Genomic DNA, 24,197 nt, shown 5'->3' with positions numbered 1-24,197 from the left:
AGAAACATTCAACAATAAAACACAATTTAATATTGATTTCATAGACATAATATGAGACGTTTCTTTATATCTAGACTATAGATAAAACAGTACATGTTTTCCTATACATGATATGCAATGTCTCTATAAACTATAGATAAAACACTATACATGTATGTATATATCAATACAAAGACCAGCCATTAATAGTCATATTCACCGATGCTGTGAAATCATCAGTGATGTAATTAATGCAAACTTCAAGAGTGTATGCAAAGTCATAGATTTTGAAATTTAAAACAATTAATGCAAGTTGATTTGTCAGTTTATCAGACATATAGCTTTGAGAAATTCATTGCAGATATAGATTTTCTAAACACAAAAAAATAGAGAGAAATGACGATGAAATAATTTGCATTTGCAAGAAAAGTCAGTGGATTAGCAAATTTTAGTAGCTCAACCCAAAATGATTTCTACTCTGTGACAAATTCACTGATGGCAGTTTCAGTGGTAAATGCCATTTCCAGTAATTTGTGGACATTCTGTTAGCCTCTCTTTTAACTAAAGATTGTTTTTATGAAAAAAATGTCTCCCCAGCTCCCCAATTGGAAGTTCTCCAATGAAACCTCCTCCCCTTAATGTAATGCATGGTACGGAGAACAAAGCATGAGCAGGAACATAAATATTATGAACTCCAATAAGCCATATACAGGAGAAGTGTTCACAAACTATTTTACACCCTCCACTCCTCAGATCTACTATAACTTTAAGGAAAACAATTGGATCCTCTTGTCCCTACAATATGCACATCTGCAAATGGCAATGAAGCATTGTACAAGGTTTCAAATCTATCAGATAAGCCATATAGGAGGAGAAGGGTTCACAAGCTATTTTACATCATCTACCCCCTCTTAGATCCACTATAACTTTTAGGAAAATAATTGGATCCTCCTGTTCTGACAATATGCACATCTACAAAGGCAATGAAGCATTGTACAAAGTTTTAAGTCTATCCAATAACCCATATAGGAGGAGAAGTGTTCACAAGATTTTGTGACAGACAGATGGACGGACAGAAAGTACAAAAATGTCTCCCTCTGGAAGAGGGGAGACATAATTACCAGATATGTCTCCCAGATGTATGTCTCGGACTTTACAACATTACTACTGTTCTACCATGAAGTTGAGAAAATACATATTGCTTATCTGTGCAATTTGTCTGTATCTATTTTCTTCCCTTTTTAAAAAATGATATGTCCTTTATGATTGAAAAGTATTGAATACAACTTTTCTATTCATTATATACATAAACTTATCTCTGACAAATAAAATATACGTTCTACCAATATTTGACAAATTCATACATTAACCAACAACATTTCTTTAGGTGCATAGGTATATACATATCAATATGGCACATCATGAAGGAAGGCGCTTCGTTTTCTTCAATACGATATATGACTAGTCTCAGATCATTTCAACTGGTCGAAATAATTCATAGTTTGATTCTTTAGAAGACTGTCAGACTGTGCTGTATGAATTATCACCCCCCCCCCCCCCCCCCCCCCCCCCACAAAAAAAACCCCATGGATTTACGACATTTATTTGTTCTACAACTAACTTTAAGTAAACAAATAGCATCTGTTGAGGTAGTACTTACTGCTAGGGTCCTTTCTGATGATGTCATTGTTGTCAACCTGCAGTGTGGCTGATGCTCCATCACGTGTTACCCTGACAACATGGTAGTTACCATCAGTAACCTTAGTGAAGTGGTCTCCAATGGGAATAGTCATCTGGGATCCCATGTTATAGGATACAAATACTGATCCATCCACCTGCAAAAATATCATTTTACAAAGTTATAGTACACTAAATAGAGGTATCAGTTAAACACCTCAAAAACATCAGGAATGCTGTTATCATTTAAGAAATGAACTCTGGAATTTTGGTAAATACTTTCAGTGCATATATATATTTCAAAAAATCATTCAGATTTATATCATTTCAAATGGTGAAGTATAAGCCTATGACTGCAGTCCAGGGCTTGAAATTAGAGAGAAATACTCACAAAATGCGAGTAAATTTGAAAAATTTTAAGTGTAGATAGTGGACACTTGAAAATCTTAACAAGTGATGATTTACAAAAGCCATGATCGTCTCATAGTCGTTTTTAGGGTGATACACAATTTGCATATCTAAAACTTGCACTCAGAATCATACAAACACTTACATGAATGACCAATTTCAACAATCGTTTCTATTTGTATTTTTCTTATATATTTTTTAAAGAAACTCAGAATCAAAGAAATGCTTTAAAGGTCAGATATCGCATTATGATAAAAAATATAGACATATGCCACAAGCTCCATTCACTAATTGAATTCCAAGTATGAGGTTTTTACTATCTATTTATCTAAAAAAAAAAAAAAAAAATTGGAGTAAATGTTTTTTTATCAAGTCTTCCAGTAGCCATATTTTTATCAGAATGGAAAGTAGTGTTGTTTGTCATAATTTACAGATGATCAGCAAACAACAAATCTATTCCATAACAATAACTACTATGTTAATTAATTTGTTGTCATACTGACGTGGGGTTGTTGTGATGACATGAGAGTGTACTGCTGACAGTGTGGACAATTATCAAAAATGGTAGTTAATTTGAGGCCAATTAGTGAATTATATTACAATTATGCATGGGGTAAGTAATTAGAGTCATTAACACGTATGATCTGAGGTAAGCATAAGCTTGTGTTCATTTTGAATACCGGTGCAGAAAATTACTCCTTGTCTTACTTTCCTCTGATACAAAAAGGACTCATGAAATTTTCATGGGACTCGTAAAATTTTCATGGAACTCATGCTGCTTATAAACCATGAGTCTGGGATTCGTTGTGACAACCCTGATGGGACTCATGCTGCTTATAAACCATGAGTCTGGGATTCGTTGTGACAACTCTGATGTGGTATGAAATTGGAAGACTACATCAGTGACTTATCCACACAAGGCTCAGTAATCATGGGAAAAATCATTGATTTAATAAAAATATGAAAAAAGGCACTGCTTCATTATTTTCATTTTAGCTTGTAGGTTTTAATTTTAGCCTGTGGATATAAAATTCACAGGTTAAAATTAGCCTGTGGTAGAAAAACTTCAGTTTGACCCTTGCAGTCTTAGACCACTTTTCCACAATCCACTTACAATTTCCACTTCTAGGAAGTCCGTCCTAGTCCGACTCTCCACCCGTACAAGTGTGACCTGTCGGGGCAGGCTCGGGACCGTCCTGAACCCAAACGCCAGCCTGTCGCTGGACCGGCTGGGCAGGGAGTTCGGAAGGAAGTAGTACGTGATCAGACCCTGGGCTGGACCAAACGTGGCTGTCCTGCTCTCTGTGAAAACATTAACAAACATGCTAGCAAAAATATTAATGGCATGCATGTCAATTCTTATGTTTCTGATAACTTATTTCCCAGAAGGCTACTAAGCAATCACTGGAAAACACATCAAATCATGAAATTGTGCAATTTTGTGAGCAATAAATCCCAACTGATTCTAAAATAAATTGTTTTTGTTCGTTATAACTCTTCTGATGAAAGATTGCACATGTACAAAATAAAGGACATTACATCATCTACACAGTAACTACATTTCTTGTTACATCACTACATTACGTGCATGACATCATCGTACCTTGCATACATCTCTGTCCTGTGTAGGATGTCATATCACAGTCACAATGGAAGCTGTTCCACTGCTCTATGCAGTTTCCACCATGATGACAAGAGTCTGTTCTACAACTGTTACTGGGTCCTGAGATACAAATAACAAACACCACATATCAAAACAAATTTCTGTTTTCAATGAGCAGTTTATGGAGAAAAGTAAAAAACAACAATTTATCTAAAGTTCCCCATAATGTTTGCTATTAACTTCAATACTTTAGATATTTAGCCAAAATTCTAATTTGAAATCAAGTTCATTGTATAAATCTTAAATCTGCAATGTCATAAAATATCATACTATCACAATGCTTTAATACAAGTGCGAACCATTTCATTTGAGAAATAAATTAATCAATCTCAATAAAATTTTGCTTCACAACTGAAAACCAAATTACAAGATGATACCTTGACAACCTTCCTCCACAGCATAGTAGATCTTCAAAGCTTCTCTGACCAGGTTCGGTCTTTTTCCGTTAAAGTCGATGCCGGCCATGCATCCCTGGAATCCATGGCGAGACGAGTAAGGCATGTTACCATACATGGATTTACTGACACCCCCGACGTACAGACTCCCGATCAGGTCCAGGTGCATGCTGGTGGACCCGGTGAGGTCACTGATAGTGGGGTGTTCATCGTCTACACGAATCTGCATCTGCTCCAGCCCTGGACGCTGCACCGACACCAGGTGCCACTTGTTGTTGTTGAGTCGTTGCTGTGTGTTGACTACCACTCGCTGGGATCCACCCCCCATGTTAAACAGTAAATGGAGATAACCATCTTGCATTTCGATAGCTATGAAGTCCTGACCTTGCCCACCATTATACAACAATACGCCGTCCGACTCCACCGTCTTGAACTGGAAGGAGATGGAGAATTGGGACCTGGCAAGTAGCTTGGGAAGGGTAACATATGCATCTTTTGATTTGAATGTCACTGTGTCTCTCAGTATGGGTTTGTCACTGTCAAATCTGGCCGTTACATTGAGGTTTGGAAGGGAGTTTGTCTTGGCAAGCTGAATCATTTCTCTGTTGTTGAAGTACAGTTGTTGCAGAGACCCCACAAATCCGGGGATTTGACGAAGGTACAAGTCGTCCTGGGGCATTAGGCTACGTCCAACCTCCATCTGAAGTAGATTCATAGACCGGCGTCCACTAGGATAGGTGTCTGGAACAATAGGAATTATATGCTTTATGAAAAATGGATTGAAAATTACATCAAATGTAGTTTGCAGTGTAACTTGTTTTAGTTAGTTCAAGTACCTGACCATTTAATATGATGATAAAAGTCAATATATGTGAAACATTTCATTGATCCTCTGCTATTAGGTTAACTCCTTTGATATTTTTTCTAAATATATCAATCCACATCATTTCCCATAAATGATAAAGACCAAATGAAAAAAATGATCATTATACAAGTTTTTATGTTTTCGAAAGCTCATATTGTATTTAGAACTGACAGTCTCATGGACTCCAGTGCGATATTACCAGTCATGAATGATAACGAACATGGAAACTCAATGTTCATAACTTGACAATAACACAATATTTACCATGCAATAAATCATCACACCAGCAGAGGAAATGCAATTATTGGAATTTTCGATGCATAATAATGCAACAGCACAAGAATAGTTGTGCTATAATGAATATTTCAAAAATGACCAAACAAAGGAAATCATTTCAAATCACTTTCCAGCATTTGAATATTTGGAGTTTTAACCCCAATAAGAGAAAGAAAAGAATGAAAGAAAGAGGTGCTTACAATCTAAGAGACTGAAAACAAATAAAAATCAAGACTTTAAAGATTGCAAATAATGACAGTTAAAGGGAGGGAACTGTGTAGGAAGAATAGAGACTAAGGTAAAGGTGTCAAAAGAGAAAACACATACATATAGTTACCAGAAAGCAATGGGCCAGGGGAACCTAGCAACAAGATTTTAATGTTCATGACCTTCACATAGGAGGAAGAGAATGCTACTGAAAAATAGAGAGGATTCAATCAATAAAATGTCTGCCAAGGAGAGAGATCGTGGGCCTGGCTGCTACAGCATAGACTAATGTGTCATATTCAAATCTTTATGTTATTACTGCTATTATCTGATTTCTGTAAACAGACAGGGTCGTGTGAATTGTTCTCGCAGTGTTTTTTGGTTTTATAAAACAAATTCAATTTACACATGAAAAATAATTACACAATTTGTAGTTGATGGTGCAGTCATCTATTGATTGAGAAATAAATTTGGTGAGATGTTAGCACGTACCTGCACTAGGATCATTGTCGTCCACTTTCAGTGTGATTGTATCCCCTCGCCGTGTCAGGTACACAGTGTGCCATTTAAGGTCATTCAGTCGTTCTCGGCCAATTATCATTTCCTACAAAATTTCATTTTTGTTCAGAACAGGCCTTTAACAAAGTGATCTTTCTCTTTCCTATCAGACTACTTCTTTTCTTTCAATATCATAAAACCAGTTTGCATGATTACATAATACATTTTTACTTTCAAGTAAATGTATGGTGAAATCACATATCTTTAAAAGGGGCCAACATTTCCGTGACTTGAAAGGAAATGCTGTATATATTCTTTGATATATATAGAAATAATTTGACGAAGTAAATGTATCATAAAACCACTGACACATTGATACATTAATTGACAATAATGGCATTGTGTTGTGCGCCGCCCTGTATTCAGGGGGAAATAACTTGTGCTGCACTGTGAATAATAATGGCATTAATGATGAGACAAATCTTTTCCTGAAGATTTGCTTCCTGCTACATTAAGCACTCATGATCAGTCCTACCAACACAGAAAAAATGCGAAATTTAGCATAATCTACAAATTTAACCCTTTATACAGTTGCATGCTAATGGTAGCTTGATTTCATGGTTAAGGTGTTTTAGTTGTATTTCTTAAGAGAACTTGTGTTCTCTTACTTTATATAGATTTGAATTCATGGGTATGTTGATCCAACAACTATATAAAACATTAGACTCTGTGAAAATTTATCATTATTCTGTTATAAAATCATTCAATAATATAATAAACAAGAAAAGGTGAAACTTTATGAAGATGAAATCCATCTCACCAATTCTTTGATCCCCTACCTCTCTCTTGTTATTGATGCTGATGTCCAGTTTAAGTTTCCCTCTGTCTAAGTACAACAGCAGCGTGTCAGAGGATTTCTGGGATGAGGTCAGCAGGAGCAGTCCAGATTCTCGTTCTGTTCGGAACTGGATGGAGATGTCCTCCACTTCAGTGACCGATTCCTTGGGAAACACCGTTTTCATGTACTGACCCTCATCAAAGGTCAGAATGGAGGCCACTGGAATGTATAAACAGGTACATAACTAAAGACCATAAACTGAAAATTATCAATAGACTTAGGTCAAAATTTTGGTTACTTGTAATTCTTGGGATTTATCTAGCACATATGTTTAAAAAAAACTGCTGGTTTATGACTGACTTCCTTTTAAAAAATGGATGAAAGTATAAATATCAGCAATATTTGTCCATATTCATTTCAAATGATTTTTACAAACTTGGACTGCACTATGTCAGGAAGCTTTCATGAAAATGTAGACTTTTCTGGCCCAGTGATTTTTCAGAAGATTTTTAATGATTTTCCCTATACATTTGTATGTAAAATTTTGATCCCTTACTGTGATCCCATTCAACCCCCAGGGGCCATGATTTTAACAAAGTTCAATCTGCACTATGTCAGGAAGCTTTCATGTAAATTTCAGCTCTTCTGGCCAAGTGGTTCTTGAGAAGATTTTTTAATGACACCACCCTATTTTTGCATTTTTGTGATTATCTCCCCTTTGAAGGGGATATGGCCCTTCATTTGAACAAACTTGAAAGCTCTTCACCCAAGGATGCTTTTGGCCAAGTTTGGTCATAATTGGCCAAGTGGTTTACAGACAGACGAACAGACAGACCACAGACAATAGGCGATCAGAAAAACTCACTGAGCTTTCAGCTCAGGTGAGCTAAAATGTTAATTAAATCTGAAATTTACAATTAAGTCTATATTCTCAGTTTACGGTCAATTTGAAGCCTCCTGGCAGTAGTCCAGATTTAGCTTTGCCATGCATGAGGTTATAATGGTAATACAGCAAAACATGCTTATAGCAAAGTGCTGGAGACAAACAATTTTGATTCGCTATAAACCTAATTCATTATATATCCAATAAATTTACAATATAATTCAAAACTACAGGGAATGAAATTCACTTCATTGTATGCATGAACTCACTATAAGCATGTTATCGCAATTCACCTTTGAATTAGAACGCTTTGGCCGATATAGTATTGTGTTGTGTGACGACATTATTGAATCTGTTTGTAATACAATTGCGAAATGCAACAGAAACTCTCATTGGTCCATATGTATAAGTCCGCCCAAATTCCCTTATATGGGAGTAGTCAGCATTTGAAAACATGACGGCCAGATGCTAGATGGAAAAAAACTTCAAAGGAAGAAAGAGAAAAAGTTGTATTCTTGTGTTGTTGTCTCATAAATTTGATATAAAAAAATTCCTAACATATTTTCCTACTATACTTGTGTCCAAACATACCTTCAAATATTTATTAAAGCTCCATACGACCCAAAAACTCGATCACAGCTTTTGATGATTTCGTTCGTAGATGTAGCCATGTTAGGTAGCCAGTCAATTCGAATCCCAGTTCATTTCCATATTCGCACAATAGTGTCTAGATGTGTACTAATACCCCACAAATATTTTAGCTAAATTGTTTAAATAATATACCACCCCAGTCCTATTAAATGATAATCATTCCAAAACCTAAACTCACGGCAGTGCGGCTTTCATTAATCATGAGCGGCCACGCCAGCTGATCTCCATCTAATGGGCTTATGTAGCATTTTTGTTCATTTAGAGCTTATTTTACCTAATTACAAAAACTGGTACAAAAATGTTTTTAAAATTTCTATTAATTATTCGTGTTGATAATAAATGAAGAGCGAATACATAACTTACAACCGATTTTATGAATAGATACCAATAGCAAGAGTTCGAATTGACCGGCTACCTAACATGGCTACGTCAACAAACGAAATAATTTGAAGCTGCGAGTTTTCGGGTGGTGTGTGGCTTTAATGAATATTTGAAGGTATGTTTGGACGCAAGTATATAGTAGGAAATTATGTTAAGATTTTTTTATATTGAGTTTATGAGACAGCAACACAAGAATACACCGATTTCAGGCCTCAACCGTCCGCAGCTTTTTGTGACCCGTAAATCGAAGGTTTTTATAAGAGGTGGATCTTTTCAGAGAGCTATGTACAGTTCTCCAGCTACACTGAATCCGCTCGAGAAAGTGGGCGGGCTGTAATCGGCCAATGAAAACTCTTGTTGTATTACATCAAACATGTCATTCAAATTGTTCAATTGTCTCATTCAATTGTGTCGTCACACAACGCAATACTATATCGGGTAAAGCGTTCTAATTCAAAGGTGAATTGCGATAACTGTAAACATGTTTTACTGTAAGTGTGAATTCATTATAATTAGTGTGTTCACTGTAACCATGTTTTACTGTAAGCGTGAATTCATTATAAGCATGTTCACTGTAATTGTGTTTTACTGTATGTGTTAATTCTTTATACGTGTGTTCACTGTAACCATGTTTTACTGTAAGTGTGAATGTGAATTCATTTAAGCATGTTGACTGTAATTGTGTTTTACAGTATGTGTGGATACAGTCACCTCTTGATAAACTGCCACCTTTTGTTCTTTTGAATGTAGGCGTTATAACGAATTTGGTGATGAATTGAATTTCCACCATCTTAGGGAGAAAGAGTTACTTTTCTTGTATATATAAGAGTTATCTTTCCTTTACGTACAAACTCAATGTAAAAATATTGTAATTATTTTCCCAAATTTTCTAACATGATTAAAATAGTTTTATCAATAAGATCTTCATTTCAAAGCAATACAAATACAAGACACATATACACAGCATGTTCCAAGTTATTTAAAAACATTGTCCAGTGTTGGTATTTAGCACACCGCATGGCTGTTTCCTGGTAGGTGAGCTGTCATTAACTGGACAAAGATCAATGAGTATTTCACCCTTTGCAGCCATAATATCACCCATTGTCTTCCTTTTTATGGACTTTTCCCATAAAAAAACAGTAGAATTGGAGATTTCCCGTTGTGTACATTTCGGATGGTTTCCGTGGTATGTAATAATTTGCTGATTTTCTTAGAAATTCAACAGAAACCTCTTTTGTGGGGAAGCCATAGCTAAACTGAAATGTTTTTCGACGATCAAGGTAAAAACAACAAGACTACGGTTCATATTAATCAAGGTAAAAACAACAAGACTACGGTTCATATTAATCAAGGTAAAAACAACAAGACTACGGTAAAAACAACAAGACTACGGTTCATATTAAGTAATTATCTTGTTTAATACTGGGTTCCTCCTGCCCAGGTGTACGCCGGAGATCGATAATGATCAAATTTCCGCATCACTGATCATGTGCACCCATGGCGGTTTATCGAGATAATTAACACTTTGATATAAACTTTTGTGATAAAAATACCATGGCAAATGATGATAGCGAATTTGGTATTTTAAGGCAAGGTGAAGATAACAAACAGTGATCAATCTCACAACTCCTACAAGCAATACAAAATAGATAGTTGGGCAAGCACGGACCCCTGGACACACCAGAGGTGGGATCAGGTGCCTAGGAGGAGTAAGCATCCCCTGTTGACCGGTCACACCCGCCGTGAGCCCTATATCCTGATCAGGTAAACGGAGTTATCCGCAGTCAAAATCAGTGTGCCAAGAACGGCTTAACAATCGGTATGAAACACGTCAGACAGCATTTGACCCAATGCGAGGTTGTATTGACGAACTAGATTGTTATAACGACCATAGAATTTGCTAAATGCTGACTTCAATCGAGACTGGATAATTCTTGGTAATAGGAAAAATGTTCTTAGAAAAATGCGGCATTATATGAGTGGCGATAATTCGAGAATTAACTGTAATTATGTTTTACTGTATGTGTGAATTCATTATAAGTATGTTCACAGTAATTGTGTTTTTCTGTATTTATGAATTCATTATAAGCATCTTCACTGTAATTGTGTTTTGCTGTAAGTGTGAATTCATTATAAGCATCTTCACTGTAATTGTGTTTTACTGTATGTGTAAATTCATTGTAATCATGTTCACTGTAACTGTGTTTTACTGTATGTGGGAAAAATCCAAAATGACACTTCCCTGGCTGAATTAATAAGTTTTGATTTCTCTTTTGATTTCTGTCTTAAGGGAATCACATCAACCTTTGAATGATCGACCCTTACATTCAAAAGCTGACACTTGTTATAAATATATTGTGATATGCCATGTACAAGTAACATGCCTGGTAGGTTTAAAACAGAGAAGTTGGAGTGTTGCAGTGGGTGGGAACTTTTTGTCCACATCTACAGCATTCATTGAAGCAGTTGAAATTGTGCAGGCATGTAAAAACCAATCTGTTTGGCTACTTATAGGCCAATGACTGTACTTTGTGATGTCCCAAAGCTGCTAAAAACTATGTAAAATCCCAATGATGCATAGATCAACTTGCATTACATTAATGAATTCTCTGTAGAGTCCAGTCACCAGTCGAATGATGAACATCGACACTACTGGGGACTAATTCACAGACACCAAGGAGATAAATACCAAAAATACAAACTACTTCTAGACACGAAAACATTGTAATCGACATTTCAGAGTTTCAATAAAAGCAACTGAACAACAGGAATAGAATTAAAGTATCATTCATCAGCCTTAACAGTGTAGACATGGAAGGCCCAGAACGGCACGAATCCAAAATTAAATAACTATCCACGCTTTTTTTTTATATTGGTAAGTCTTGGTGTACATTAAATGTCGGAGAAATCAATAGCTCACAAGAGATGGGAATCACTTTGTTAAGCCAATTTCCATAAATTTCGGGGGAAACCAATACGCTTAAAGAAATTGACAGGAATGTGAAAATCCCTACCCCTACAAACGGTCTGCGTAATGAACTCACTGGGGATTAAGGGAAAATTTAATGGGGGTATCTAGTTCCTAGCAAATGTCCAAATTCATTGCAGACCAACGACATCAGATGCGTAGTACATCTTCAGAAGCACTAGATTGGACACAGTACATTTCAGCACTGATTTATCTCTAAATCTCAGACAAATTTTCCCTTCAATGACAATTGCGCATTACTAGTAGGGGATCCTAATATCCACCTAATGGGGATTGAAAGGGCATTAAAGCAAATCAGTCTGGCTAAACTGATGCCAAGGCCCTGATTTGCTGGCAAATTCATCTAACAAATTTGTTGTTCTGAGCTCCTAATGAACACTAGTGAAATGTTCTGCGATATCATAAACCTGGATTCTCTATAATCTTGAGATCCATTACCAAGATGCTAAAGAGAGCATATTGATGATTTGGGAAATGTAACCTACTTTTTCTAGCCAAAAAAAAATTTTGTCTTCTCGAAAAACATTTTTCGAGCCCCGACCATTCATGCCTCTGCAGCTGAACTGCTTACAAGACCAAAGAGAAATTTAGCAGTACATATAAAACACTAAATATTACATAATATTTGTATTCAATTCTGAAAAGAAATTCGAAGAGAACGAGATCAAGAGAAAATGAAACCACTTAAAATCTTCTATTCAAATTTTGTCCATGCTTGTAAGAAGTTTTCTCTCTGTCATTATTCTGATTATGATCATCAACTCCGTTTCAAAAACAGGGTAATTCTGACTGAAAGTAAGCTATGTTGAGGAGCACAGATCTGACAGATTTGTGACAATGTAACAGTTTTTGAAGCCCTTGCCCAATTTTACTGGCCCCTGTCTTCAGACCAGTGGCTAATTTTGAAGACTGCATGCAGTCAGACTGGCTTTCTTTGCAAGATAAAGAAAACTGAACAAAATCAATTGGGTATCAAAAGTGCTTGACATGACAATTAGAGAAGAGCAAGTGTCTTTTGAAAAGCATTTCTAACCAGAGGCCCATGGGCCACATTGCTAACCTGAGTCATCTTAGCCCTGCTATTGTTCAGCTGTTGTGATTATTAGAATATTTTTTTTCAATCTTTATTTTCATGAAAACTTTTGATCACGACATAACCATGATAAAAGGTAAAAAATCATGGTATGAAATGTAAAATTAAGCCATACAGAATCTGTATACAAAATACGAAAGCCTTACTTTAAAGGGTTCAGGAGATATTGTCTAGGTTAACTTTTCTTAAAAGCAGTCTAAGATCAAAATGATAGGTCACAGTTACAAGACAAAACTTTGGTACCAAAAAAGGTATTGTCACATGGAATGCTTTCTTGGGGGGGGGGGGGGGGGGTTGCATAAAAAACTTGATACCACTAAACTTAAGAATGTTTGCATTTTGATATGATGGTGTGTCCTTATTACTCTCAGGGCCGTAAATTACATGGAGGCGGAGGAGGCAGCTGCCTCCTCCAACTTTTGAGCCAAAAAAAATTAAAATTTAAAGTTCATTAGAATTTATGTTGTTTCCAATAACTAAGAACATGATACCTCCCTTAAAAAGCATTCCAAATCTTTCTTTTAGAATGAGTTAGTCAAGTAACATCTTAGAAGGCCCTAGAATCAAGGATTTTGCACGAAACATGTTCAGTGTGCACAAAATGTGCTCAGCGTCTGGGGGCCTGGGCGGCCCCCAGATCCCCGCCTAATTTCCTGCCTCCTCCAAATTGAAGGTTAATTTACGGCCCTGACTCTTAATAAGAATGTTTTAATTATGTCCCCTTACATTTCTAAATAAAACTTTGATCTCCTTCTGTGCCCCATCCTACCCCTGGAGAACATGATTTGAACAAACTTAAATCTGCACTGTCTGTGAATGCTTGCCTATTGAAATAACTAATCATGCTTCTGCTGTTCTAGAGAAGATTCTTCCTAAATATCTCCATGTAAATCTTTGATTTCCAATTGTGGCCCCATCCTACCCTCAGAGGCCATCATTTGAACAAATTTGAATCTGAACTACGCTTTCATGTAAATTTCCACTTTTCTGGCCCAGTGGCTATGGAGAAGATTTTTAAATGGCCCCCACTTTATTTCTGTCTTTTCATGATTATCTCATGGCCCTTCATTTGAACAAAGTTGAATCCCCTTTATCCATGCAAGGACGGTTTTTGCCAAGTTTGATTGATATTGGCCCAGTGGATCTGGAGAAGATGAAAATGAAAAGTTTACAGACGGACAGACAGATGACAGACAAAAAGGTAACAGAAAACTCAAAAGCTCACTTGAGTTTTCAGCTCAGGTGAACTAAAAATTATTATCTTGAAAGATTGAATCATGCTTAAATCTTAATTATGATCTCCCTCACTGTGTTCGCCTGAATATAAAACAATTATATTCTAAGTATAGAATGACAACTTGTTTATTAGGAATGTTACCTTTAATTTTAACTATATTTAAACATGTGCATCATAGCATACAGATATCATAATAGTTGTATTATGTGATAGCAAACAAAGTGTATTCAGCACTCATAGTTATTTATCAATGTATGTCTTAAATATATGTGTATACTCGTAGGTTATAGTGATTGAGACTTGATAATCGCAAACAAGAACGAGTGAGATTATATATAGTAGATGGTCACGTGATGATAGAAATTCAACACATTTAATTTTATGTATTTTGAATTATGAAATCAGAACATTTTATACACAAATCATATATATTAATTTTAGAGTGCAAAATGAGCATAAATTGAAATTGGGAGAGAAGCTCATCTGGTAAATTTAGTGATTTCAGTCTCTAGCTCAGGTGGTCATGCTATAAAAGGTTTGTAGATAATCATATTCCATGAGGTCATCTATCTCAAACAAGAAATGTGCATGTCCATGTGATTTTCAAAGAAAGTCTTGCTGTGTATTGTGGGGCAAGCTTTAGACTTCCTGCCTACATGCTGCACAACAATCATCACTTGTAAATGGATACCACTCTGGAAATAGCCAATTGATCTAGAAAAAAATCCACCAGGGAATTCAGATTTTTGCATTAACCATCTTTTTGAACCTTCATCATCCCAATCTGTGCACCAGCATTAGATGCCTTCCGTTAGCCTTATTGGGTGTGGAATGCCCCCACCAAATTCAATAACTGTCATTTACACCATAATATTCTTACATATCTTGATCTGGTGGTCTAAAATCCTAGTAAACTGCTCATTAATTTGATTTGTTATCATGATCAGTATAAGGTTTCTACCTCCTTAAACTCTGACAGAGTGTACAATGGCCATTTATGGACATGTTCCAAGACAAATTTACACATCTTTACAGTCCGGAAATAATGTATCAGACCCAGGATACAATTTGGCAGATATTCAGCCTAGCAGAACTCATCTCTGTCAGGTGATACCAAGGCATATCTTTGCTAAAGTTCAATAACTTAACAAAGTAATACCACATTCAAAACTTAGGAATTTCCCCTGCTTTCTGATCTACCCAGGATTCTAGAGTGTCTTCAGTGAGAATTGCTTGAGACTTCATGAAAAAACACCAATCAACATTTGATCCTGTCATTATGACATTTCCATTTTGCATTATTGCATTTAATTTGACGTGAATTGTGGGAATTTGCATAATGTTTATGTACTAATTGATTTTGATGTACATGCATGTCTTCAAGTCAAGGGTTTTTAACACCTCTATAAGTCTGAAACTTCATGAACCTTGGAACCAATAAACAAGAGGCCCAAGGGCCTAGAATCGCTCTTCTGATAAATTGTACAACCCCACCATTTCTATTCTTAGCCTCTTAGTATTCTAAATCTTTAGTTAAATCCTAAGAATTCAAAAAAGTAGGTCAATGTGACCTACTTTTTGGTTTACACATTTTGAGAACCCAAGAAATATCAACTGACAAAGTTTGATGATTTTAAGCCAATTAGTATCTGAATATTGAAATATAGCTGTCAAATTCCAATCGTAGGTCATGGTGACCTACTTTTTGGTCAGCGAACTCCGAACATGAAAGACCCATCAACTGACAAAGTTTGATAACTGTAGGTCAAATAGTATCTGAAATATATAAATATAAATGTCAAATTCCAAAAGTAGGTCAAAGTGACCTACTTTTTCGTCAACACCCTTCAAACATGCAAGACCCAACAACTGACAAAGTTTGATGACTGTTGGTCAAATAGTATCTGAAATATATAAATATAGCCGTCCAATTCCAAAAGTAGGTCAAGGTGACCTACTTTTTAATCGAAACCCTTCGAACATGCAAGACCCATCAACTGACAAAGATTGATGACTGTAGGTCAAATAGTATCTGAAATATATAAATATAGCCGTCAAATTCCAAAAGTAGGTCATGGTGACCTACTTTTTGGTCGACACACTCCGTAGACTCAAGATGCATCAACTGTCAAAGTTTGATGATTTTAGGTCAATTAGTGACTGAAATATATAAATATAACTGTCAAATGCCAAAAGTAGGTCACAGTGACCTACTTTTTGGTCGATACACTCCAAAGACTCAAGATGCATCAACTGACAAAGTTTGATGATTGTAGGTCAAATAGTGTCTGAAATATAGTAATTTAGCTGTCAAATACCAAAAGTAGGTCACGTTGACCTACTTTTTGATCAACACAAACCGAAGACTGAAGACGCATCAACTGACAAAGTTTGATGATCCTAGGTTTTACAGTGCCCAAAATATGCATCTAAAATTGAAAATGTGAAATTTGAATATCTGCAAAATTCAAAAAGTAGGTCACTGTGACCTACTTTTTTACAAATATGTTTCAAGGCCTCAAGATGCATCAACTTACAAGATTTGATGATTCTAAACCTCTCGGTATTTGAAATAACAACTTAAAATATATCTATAAATGATAATCCATAAAATTCAGAAAGTAGGTCACGGTGACCTATTTTTCAGTTGACGCATTTCAAGGTCCCATGATCCACCAACTGACAAGTTTTGATGATCATAGGCTTCAAAGTGTCCAAGATATGCATCAAAATTAATTTTAAAATAAATACCTGCAAAATTCAAAAAGTAGGTCACCGTGACCTACTTTTGAGACAACTTGACACAAGGTCCTAAGATGCATCAACTGTCAAAATTTGATGATCCTAGTCCTTATAATGACTAAAATATCAAAGATTTAAGGAAATATAAATTTAGGTCAACTTTGAAGTGACCTTGAGACCACGCCCTTTGCCCCAGGGTAATGCCTTGAACAATTTTTAATCTACAACATATCCTCATCCTTATGTGTAAGTTTGGTGATAATCTGCCCAGTGGTTCTTGAGAAGAAGATTTTTTAGCAACCACTACTTTTGTTTGTATTTTCCTGATTATCTCCCCTTGTTAAAGGGTCACATCCCTCTATTTAGTATGTATGAAAGCCCTTGGGCCAATGATACCCTGTAACAAATTTGAAAAAAATTGGCCAAGGGGTTCTTGAGTTATAGCCCTTTTTCTAAAAAGTTTACTCACACCGCACACCCCACAAATGGCCATAGCATTAGCTTTTTGAGCCTTTGGCTCAGAAGAGCTAAAAAACTGCTTGCATATAAATGTTAAAAGTTGTGTTTTACAAATGATATAGTGTCAATAATAACAAGATATGTTCTTGAAAGTGAACAGCCACCAACATACTGTAAACTGAACTTTTTGCAAATCTTACACACATCTGTCAGAAGTAATTTGATCACACCATGCAATTTTAGGTTACATAGAGTATAGTATCCACTACCTTATTAGTTGAGAAGTTAAAATTCAGAATGACCATACATTGTCACTAAATATAATGGCTAGATTTAAAGTCATAGTTTGCCAATGATTTGTGGAAATAAAATAACTCAGTAGCTTTTAAAATATTAACTCAATCCCCATAGATGTATTTTGATTCTTTATCGTGAACCAGGTCCTTCTTTCCAAGTTTTATATGTACTCACCGGATTGACATTGTGTCCCCCTATACAGAGTGCCCCTACAGTCACACATGTATCGATTCCATCCTTCTGTACACACCCCTCCATTCAGACAGGGCCGGGTCTGGCACTTGTTCCACATCTCTGCTTTACAGTGGTCCCCTATCCCTGACCTGCTGTTTTTTCTGGCCACTGTCAGTAAATCTACTTTGTTTCCATTCAGCACCAGGTCCTGCATACACCCCACATACCCATACCCCAGGGTTCCTGCCCACAGGTCTTTTGGAATGTCTTTATTGGAGGTTCCAAATCCTCCCACATAGAGCTCACCATCCAAGTTTAAGTTCGTGCTATTTCCTAACACAGTGTAAGATTTTGTTTCACTGTCTAGAGTAAAAGATCCTGATCTTCCTGTTGCAAAGTGTCTTAAAGACACATGATGTGGTAGTTTATCATTCACTTTTGTGACAATTCTATCTTTGAATGCTCCTGAACCTAAGTCTATGATAAACCACAAATAGCCATCAAATATCTCAAAAGCAAAGAAGTCTGAATTTCCTCTGCGACTATTGTAAATCACCACCCCCTTGTCCTCACTGGTTTGGAATGTAAATGAGAGAGTGGCTCCCTCCTTACCCACCTCCCACCGGGGAAGGGGAATGAAGGACTCAGGGGTGATGAAAGTGATAGGATTGGTTTCCACAATGTCCTGACATTGATTGAAGGTCATTTCTCCCTCAACTTGGACAAAACTATTCTGGGTGGCAGCCATCTTGCTCAGGTCAAGCTTTCGGCCATCAGCCACGTAAATTACCTAAATGTACAGAAAAAACAGTTAATAATTGGTAAACTGGACCCAAACAATTTTATCGCAACTATGATTATTCAGATTTATCAGCAGGCATCTGTCACATGAGAAATGAAAAACGATATCTATTTGTCTTTTTTAAGGATTGTATCCGACATGATTATTAATGTAAGAGAAAGAAAAAAACCACTCACTCTAATATACAATTCTGATTTTCTAGGAACTTGTGATTTTTCATATTTTTGCATGTGTTTATGAAGATATTTTAAAACCATATTATAATGTGTACTTGTACAAAGCTATAATCAACACTATAATTTGACATGTGACTGCATGTATCCATTAAATCTTGATCTCCAATTTCATTAAATCTGAATAAGCACAGATCTATAAGCAGGGTATGGGTATGTGGGGTGTAGGCATACCTTTTTATACCATTATGTCTTTCACCCTCTCTTTGTGTGTGTATACATGTGTGTATACACACACACACACACACACACACACACATATATATATATATATATATATATATACACACACACACGTATATATACACACATAAATAAGGTATGATGCAACTGCATATATATATATACAGTCAAACCTTAATTGTTAGCTTAAACTTGATGGGACATAGAAAAAACTTTGAGATATCTGAGGATTCGAGATATTGAGGGTAAAATACATAAAGAATATGTGGTTGGGACTTCCGAAACACTTCGACATATCCATGGTATTCAAGATATCAGTGTTTGAGGTACCAAAGTTCAACTGTAAATAAAAATTCCGCAAAAACTGGACAAATGCATAACTGCAGAAAATACCCATAAATGTTGACATAATCTAACATTGAGGTATACATAAGCTTTCCCATGATGCAATAAGTCCATAAAAATAGTTTTTTTTAATGTGTTTTAAAAAAACAAATCATTGACATGGTTTTTTCATAATTATAGAGAAAATAGGGTTTCAAGTAGTAAATGTTCTTATATCATTAATCATATCCATGTCTTGATCATCAAATCTTAATTTAAAGGGTATCCATTCCTAAAGTATGTGTGGATTTCAGAGAAAGTTTAACAAGACAATAGGGAAATGCAGTTTTCACTGCTTTTCAGGGAAGGTAACTCTTCAATGCCCATAGAGAAACCTTAATTCTTTGTATCGAGGGTTCCCATTACTAAGATTTTACAAAGTATGAAAAAAATTCAGACAAATTACCACTCTCCTGCATGCCTATCCTAAGTAGCATATTTTACATTAGACACTGGAATTCCTACATATTCAATACACACAAATTCTAATACATCTGTTTTTGCAGACTCCATCAAATTATCTAGAAATCACATCAATTTTAAAAGGCACACATTGATTATTGTTTCATAGATTGTGAATACCATTTAATCAACATACTTTGAACTTATAATTTTACTGTAATCTAAAACAAAAACCAAATAACATTGATGTAAAAAAAAATTCCAATAAATTGTCAAATTCCAGTGATGCTGTCAGGCAGTACGTGAGACAGTATTAGAAACACTTGGTAATCCAATGAAAGTGACAGGAATGAGAGTGAGGAAAAATCAATTGCCTCCATCTCTATAAATGTTACCCAATGCACTGTCCAAAAATCTTGGAAAACTCATCAACACGTATACCCACACTAGGCCCCGTGAAACAATACAATATTAATAAGCTTGCATGCGTATATTCTGAAGTAAGTAAATCCAGTCATTTGTGACATAATGTATCAAATTCAGTGACCTGCATTGTGCAAGCTTAATGAGGAGGGATGAGGGACCACTAAATCAATACTGTGAGTCTAACATCTTCAGAGGACTCTCTTTGAACAATCAATCAAAAGTATACATCCATGTTATTGGTATGAAAAAGTAATTAAAACCTTACTGTGTTACCAGTCACAAGTGACAAAAGATAATGCAGTTTTATTTGAATAAAAGAGAGCAATGAATCCTGGGAGCCTATCAAAAAGGTAATTTAACGCCTTAAAAATTAATAAACGCCTTTCATTCTGTTTACAAAAGCAGAATAGAAATCAATTTCACTTCATTTTATTAAAAAAACAGGTATTGGTTCTAACAGTAGAAGAGCTTGTCAATCAATGACATCTACATATGAAGGGATGAGAACATGCGAAAACACTAGCTATAATAGAACTTCCTCACGATGCTTATCACAAATATCCCCAAAGTGATAGTAAAAATGTTGCTGAAATATCACATGTACTTTTTCTCTGAATGTCAAATTATTGTATAATTCAATACATTACAATCATTTTAAATCATGCCAAGTTGGTCTTAGTTTAGAATTTGTCCCTGATTTAAGGTTGAAAGAAGTGCCTCCAATAAATCAGATTGTTGATAGCATTCTGGTCATAGAGAAGTTTCCACTTAATCTGATTGTTTTAAATCTAATAAATCATTTAATCTAGTGAAATTGACAAACACTAAATATGTGAAGATCAAATAACCCATCCACCTCCCCCTTTTCCAAAAAAAAAAAACCCTCCACTAGTCATCACGTTCATTTAATCAACAGTTAATCTACTATTTAACATATACATGTACAAAAAAAAGAAGTTTTCACTATTGTAGAAAAAAATTTAAAAGGATTTTCTTTTGATTTTGTTTTTTAAATTAAATTACTGCTTAAAATGCAATAATTTGCTGTAAGGTAGCTTGACATCAAAATTTTATTTAATGGCTCATTAAAACACCTCTTATAAAATATGATTTCACAATTGAAATAGTGGTACAAGCTCTCAATTATTTTCTATGAATTTTCTGTGATTTTCTTGGGAATATGATAGAAGTGTTTTGCTTGCAAATGATTCAAGAGATTCTAGAGTCCAAATTTCATTGTGATTTGATGCATTTTCACTTCAATTTCTTTTAATTAAAATATAGTTGTCTATTATATATCTTTTTTCTTATTGAAATGCTTTTTAAAGATTTTATTTGTAGATTTAACAAATAATGACAAATAACATTTTCAATTTTCATAAATATAAGACTCGGATAGACGCTCTAATTTTTTAAATATATTTAAAAAATTAGAGCGTCTATCCGAGTTTTATTAGACATTCACATTTAAATGCACCAAATCACAGCGAAATTTGGACTCATACTTCATAAGAGGTGCTTAAACGAGCCATTAAAAAAAAAAAAATTATTGTAATGATCGAGCCATCTTAAACATCAGCACATGTATAAAAGAATACCAGTGATCTACTTAGCATAGGTGCTATTTACCTGCTGTATTACTCTAAGCGACACTAATCTTGCATGTGGATAAAGATTAGTGTCAGTTTATACTGAAATGCACAGGAAATATAGGGCCTGGCCGACCATGATATTTGTTGAATTAGACAATCAAAATGAATACCAAAATTGCAATCTAATTTAATTCAACTACAAAATCAATTCCTCTTAAAAAAATTTGAAATAATGAAATATTCGAAACTGAAATTTCTAATCAAATGAATTATTCTGCTACATTATCATTCAATTTTTGTCCCCCAGACTTCAATGTATGTGTTGAAAATTCCATTTAAAATTGGCAAGTAAAATGTTAACACATATATGCAAAACATATCAAATGAAATTGTTTTGAAGGTCCATTCTGACTGCCCTTGTGTTGCATTCGAATAATCTTGCATAATTCATGAAAAACTTTGAAATAAAAGAACATGCTTTGTATTATCATTATTCATAATTATGGACTTCTCGTTTGATATGCCATAGTACATACATGTATTAATTCATTAGTTGATCAAACTAATGGAAAAAGTGACAGTGGGCATGTAAACATTGTCAAACCCTCACTGCTTCATGATCTAAGAATGCTGAGAATTATCGGCTTCTTTTGATGTAACCAAAACTAGGGTTGACTGTCAATCAAATTGAGATCTATTGTTAAAAATTTGATTGACAGGTGGCTGAACTTTGATCTAGCTCCATACAAGTAAATTTTAGGGGTGATGACTAAAAATTGGGTATTTAAAAATCCTTTCTTGTTCTGCAATATGAAAAATTTAAATTTCTTTTTCTTTATTTGTCACTTTCACAAACCTTTTTCATACATCCTTTGAAGTAGTTAGTGACGATGATCCCCTGGCCGAGTCGCGAGGCGTGAGGGTGCCCGCCCACATACAGAACTTTACTGTCCAGCATGGTGAACACGCCCACTGTGCTGCGCTCCGTAGAGTGTATCCCATCCACCGTCAACTGAACCTGCAAATAGAAAACACCTATACGTCAAAAACATGAAAAATTGCATCCAATTCTCACGGCAAATTTCATGTAATACCACGATTTTCCATGCACTACAATGTACTAAGCTTTTAAATCATTTAGGAATTAATGTTAAGCAAATAATAGATTTCCAAATCACACAATATTCCATTACCTATATCACAAAGATTTAATATAGAGAATCTACATGAACATGCTATTTTTGGAATTAGATATTTTCCATCTATGACGGGTGATAGTGCTGAGACTTATGTATTATTTAAGCTACTGTGTATCTAAAATATTTCATGAATATTCAGCAACCTTTTAATAAAGCACTGAAAAAATTTTGAATACTAAATTCCCATTATTTTATAATTAAGATACTAACAGCGAGTTCAACCATGTCATGCATAGCTGATGCAACTTCAAATATGATGGTTTACAATGCTAGGCATTTTGAAACACAATGCATTAAAATACCCAGTTTCACAAAAACTCACTCTTATGCTATGATTGTTCAATATTATAGTTGATGTGAAAATTTCAAAGTCAAAATAACACTGTAACCAAAATGTTATAAGAAGTTGTAACTAATTGCCTCCCAAAATAAGGAAGATGTAGATGTTAAATGTGTTTTGACATTGCAGTGGAAATTCAGATAACTTGTTTTTGGATGGCATACCATTATGAAGCATGAGAAACACGTCATTATTATTTGTGGACCATATACCCAGTGTCAGTGGGATCGGCGACAGAAATGGATCAATGACAGAAATGTCCTTGCATCGTGGACTCGTATGGATGCATTAATACATTTAGTATTGTGTCAAGTAGATAAGATTGTAGCATACTGTGATACAAAGAATTGAAATTGTTCCATGTAAATGTCTGACGAGTCCCCAAACAAGTGCTAGACAAGCCTTTTGATGATTCAGTGTTATTATCTGTATCTCAACACCAGAACTGATTTCAGTGAGAAATGGTGATGCATTTTTAAATTGAACATCAATTTAAATGACCACTAGTGGATCACAGTTCCATATTCGTTTATTAATTGTTACAATTAAATTGAGTAAATATACTTATTGAGGCAATATTTTCTACAGTTGTCTAAATTTTGTCTATTTATTTTCAAAAATAAATTCCATTGACATCTCTTGAATATAGTTTCAATTTTACAGATCACCCCTAGCAATTATGACTGCATGTACAGACAGTATCAAATTGTATGCTACTCTACTTAGAAATCAGAAACAGTCTCTCAGATTCTACTCTGTGACCTAGCTATGACTAGATTGGCCAGTTTTCATGTGTATTCTCAATTCTCACATAATAGGATTTCATTAATTCTTATTGTCTATAAATATGATTGATTTGTTCTAAAATCAATCAAATACCACACAAGGGAAAACAATGCACACAGTAAAAACAGCACACATAGA

The 24,197-nt window shown here is 35.1% G+C and overlaps 1 protein-coding gene across 11 annotated transcripts in view; it reads right to left on the bottom strand.

Moving 5' to 3' along the window:
- LOC125651641 (neurexin-2-like) overlaps positions 1-24,197 on the bottom strand; it is a 70,157-nt gene that overhangs the window by 9,114 nt on the left and 36,846 nt on the right. For 8 of the 11 annotated variants that reach the window (XM_056166361.1, XM_056166352.1, XM_056166350.1 and 5 more), the window contains 9 exons: positions 22,591-22,752; positions 17,713-18,502; positions 6,808-7,025; positions 5,963-6,074; positions 5,601-5,678; positions 4,105-4,863; positions 3,668-3,787; positions 3,179-3,366; positions 1,640-1,814 (listed from right to left, as the gene is read on the bottom strand). In XM_056166361.1, the coding sequence (XP_056022336.1) occupies positions 1,640-1,814; positions 3,179-3,366; positions 3,668-3,787; positions 4,105-4,863; positions 5,601-5,678; positions 5,963-6,074; positions 6,808-7,025; positions 17,713-18,502; positions 22,591-22,752 (2,602 nt within the window). The remainder of the gene's footprint in view (positions 1-1,639; positions 1,815-3,178; positions 3,367-3,667; positions 3,788-4,104; positions 4,864-5,600; positions 5,679-5,962; positions 6,075-6,807; positions 7,026-17,712; positions 18,503-22,590; positions 22,753-24,197) is intronic. The other 3 variants (XM_056166355.1, XM_056166357.1, XM_056166356.1) reach the window with 1 other exon arrangement.

Source organism: Ostrea edulis, chromosome 5 (genome assembly GCF_947568905.1).
Source record: "Ostrea edulis chromosome 5, xbOstEdul1.1, whole genome shotgun sequence".
Lineage (NCBI taxonomy): Eukaryota > Metazoa > Mollusca > Bivalvia > Ostreida > Ostreidae > Ostrea > Ostrea edulis.
This window is presented reverse-complemented; position numbering and strand designations above follow the sequence as displayed.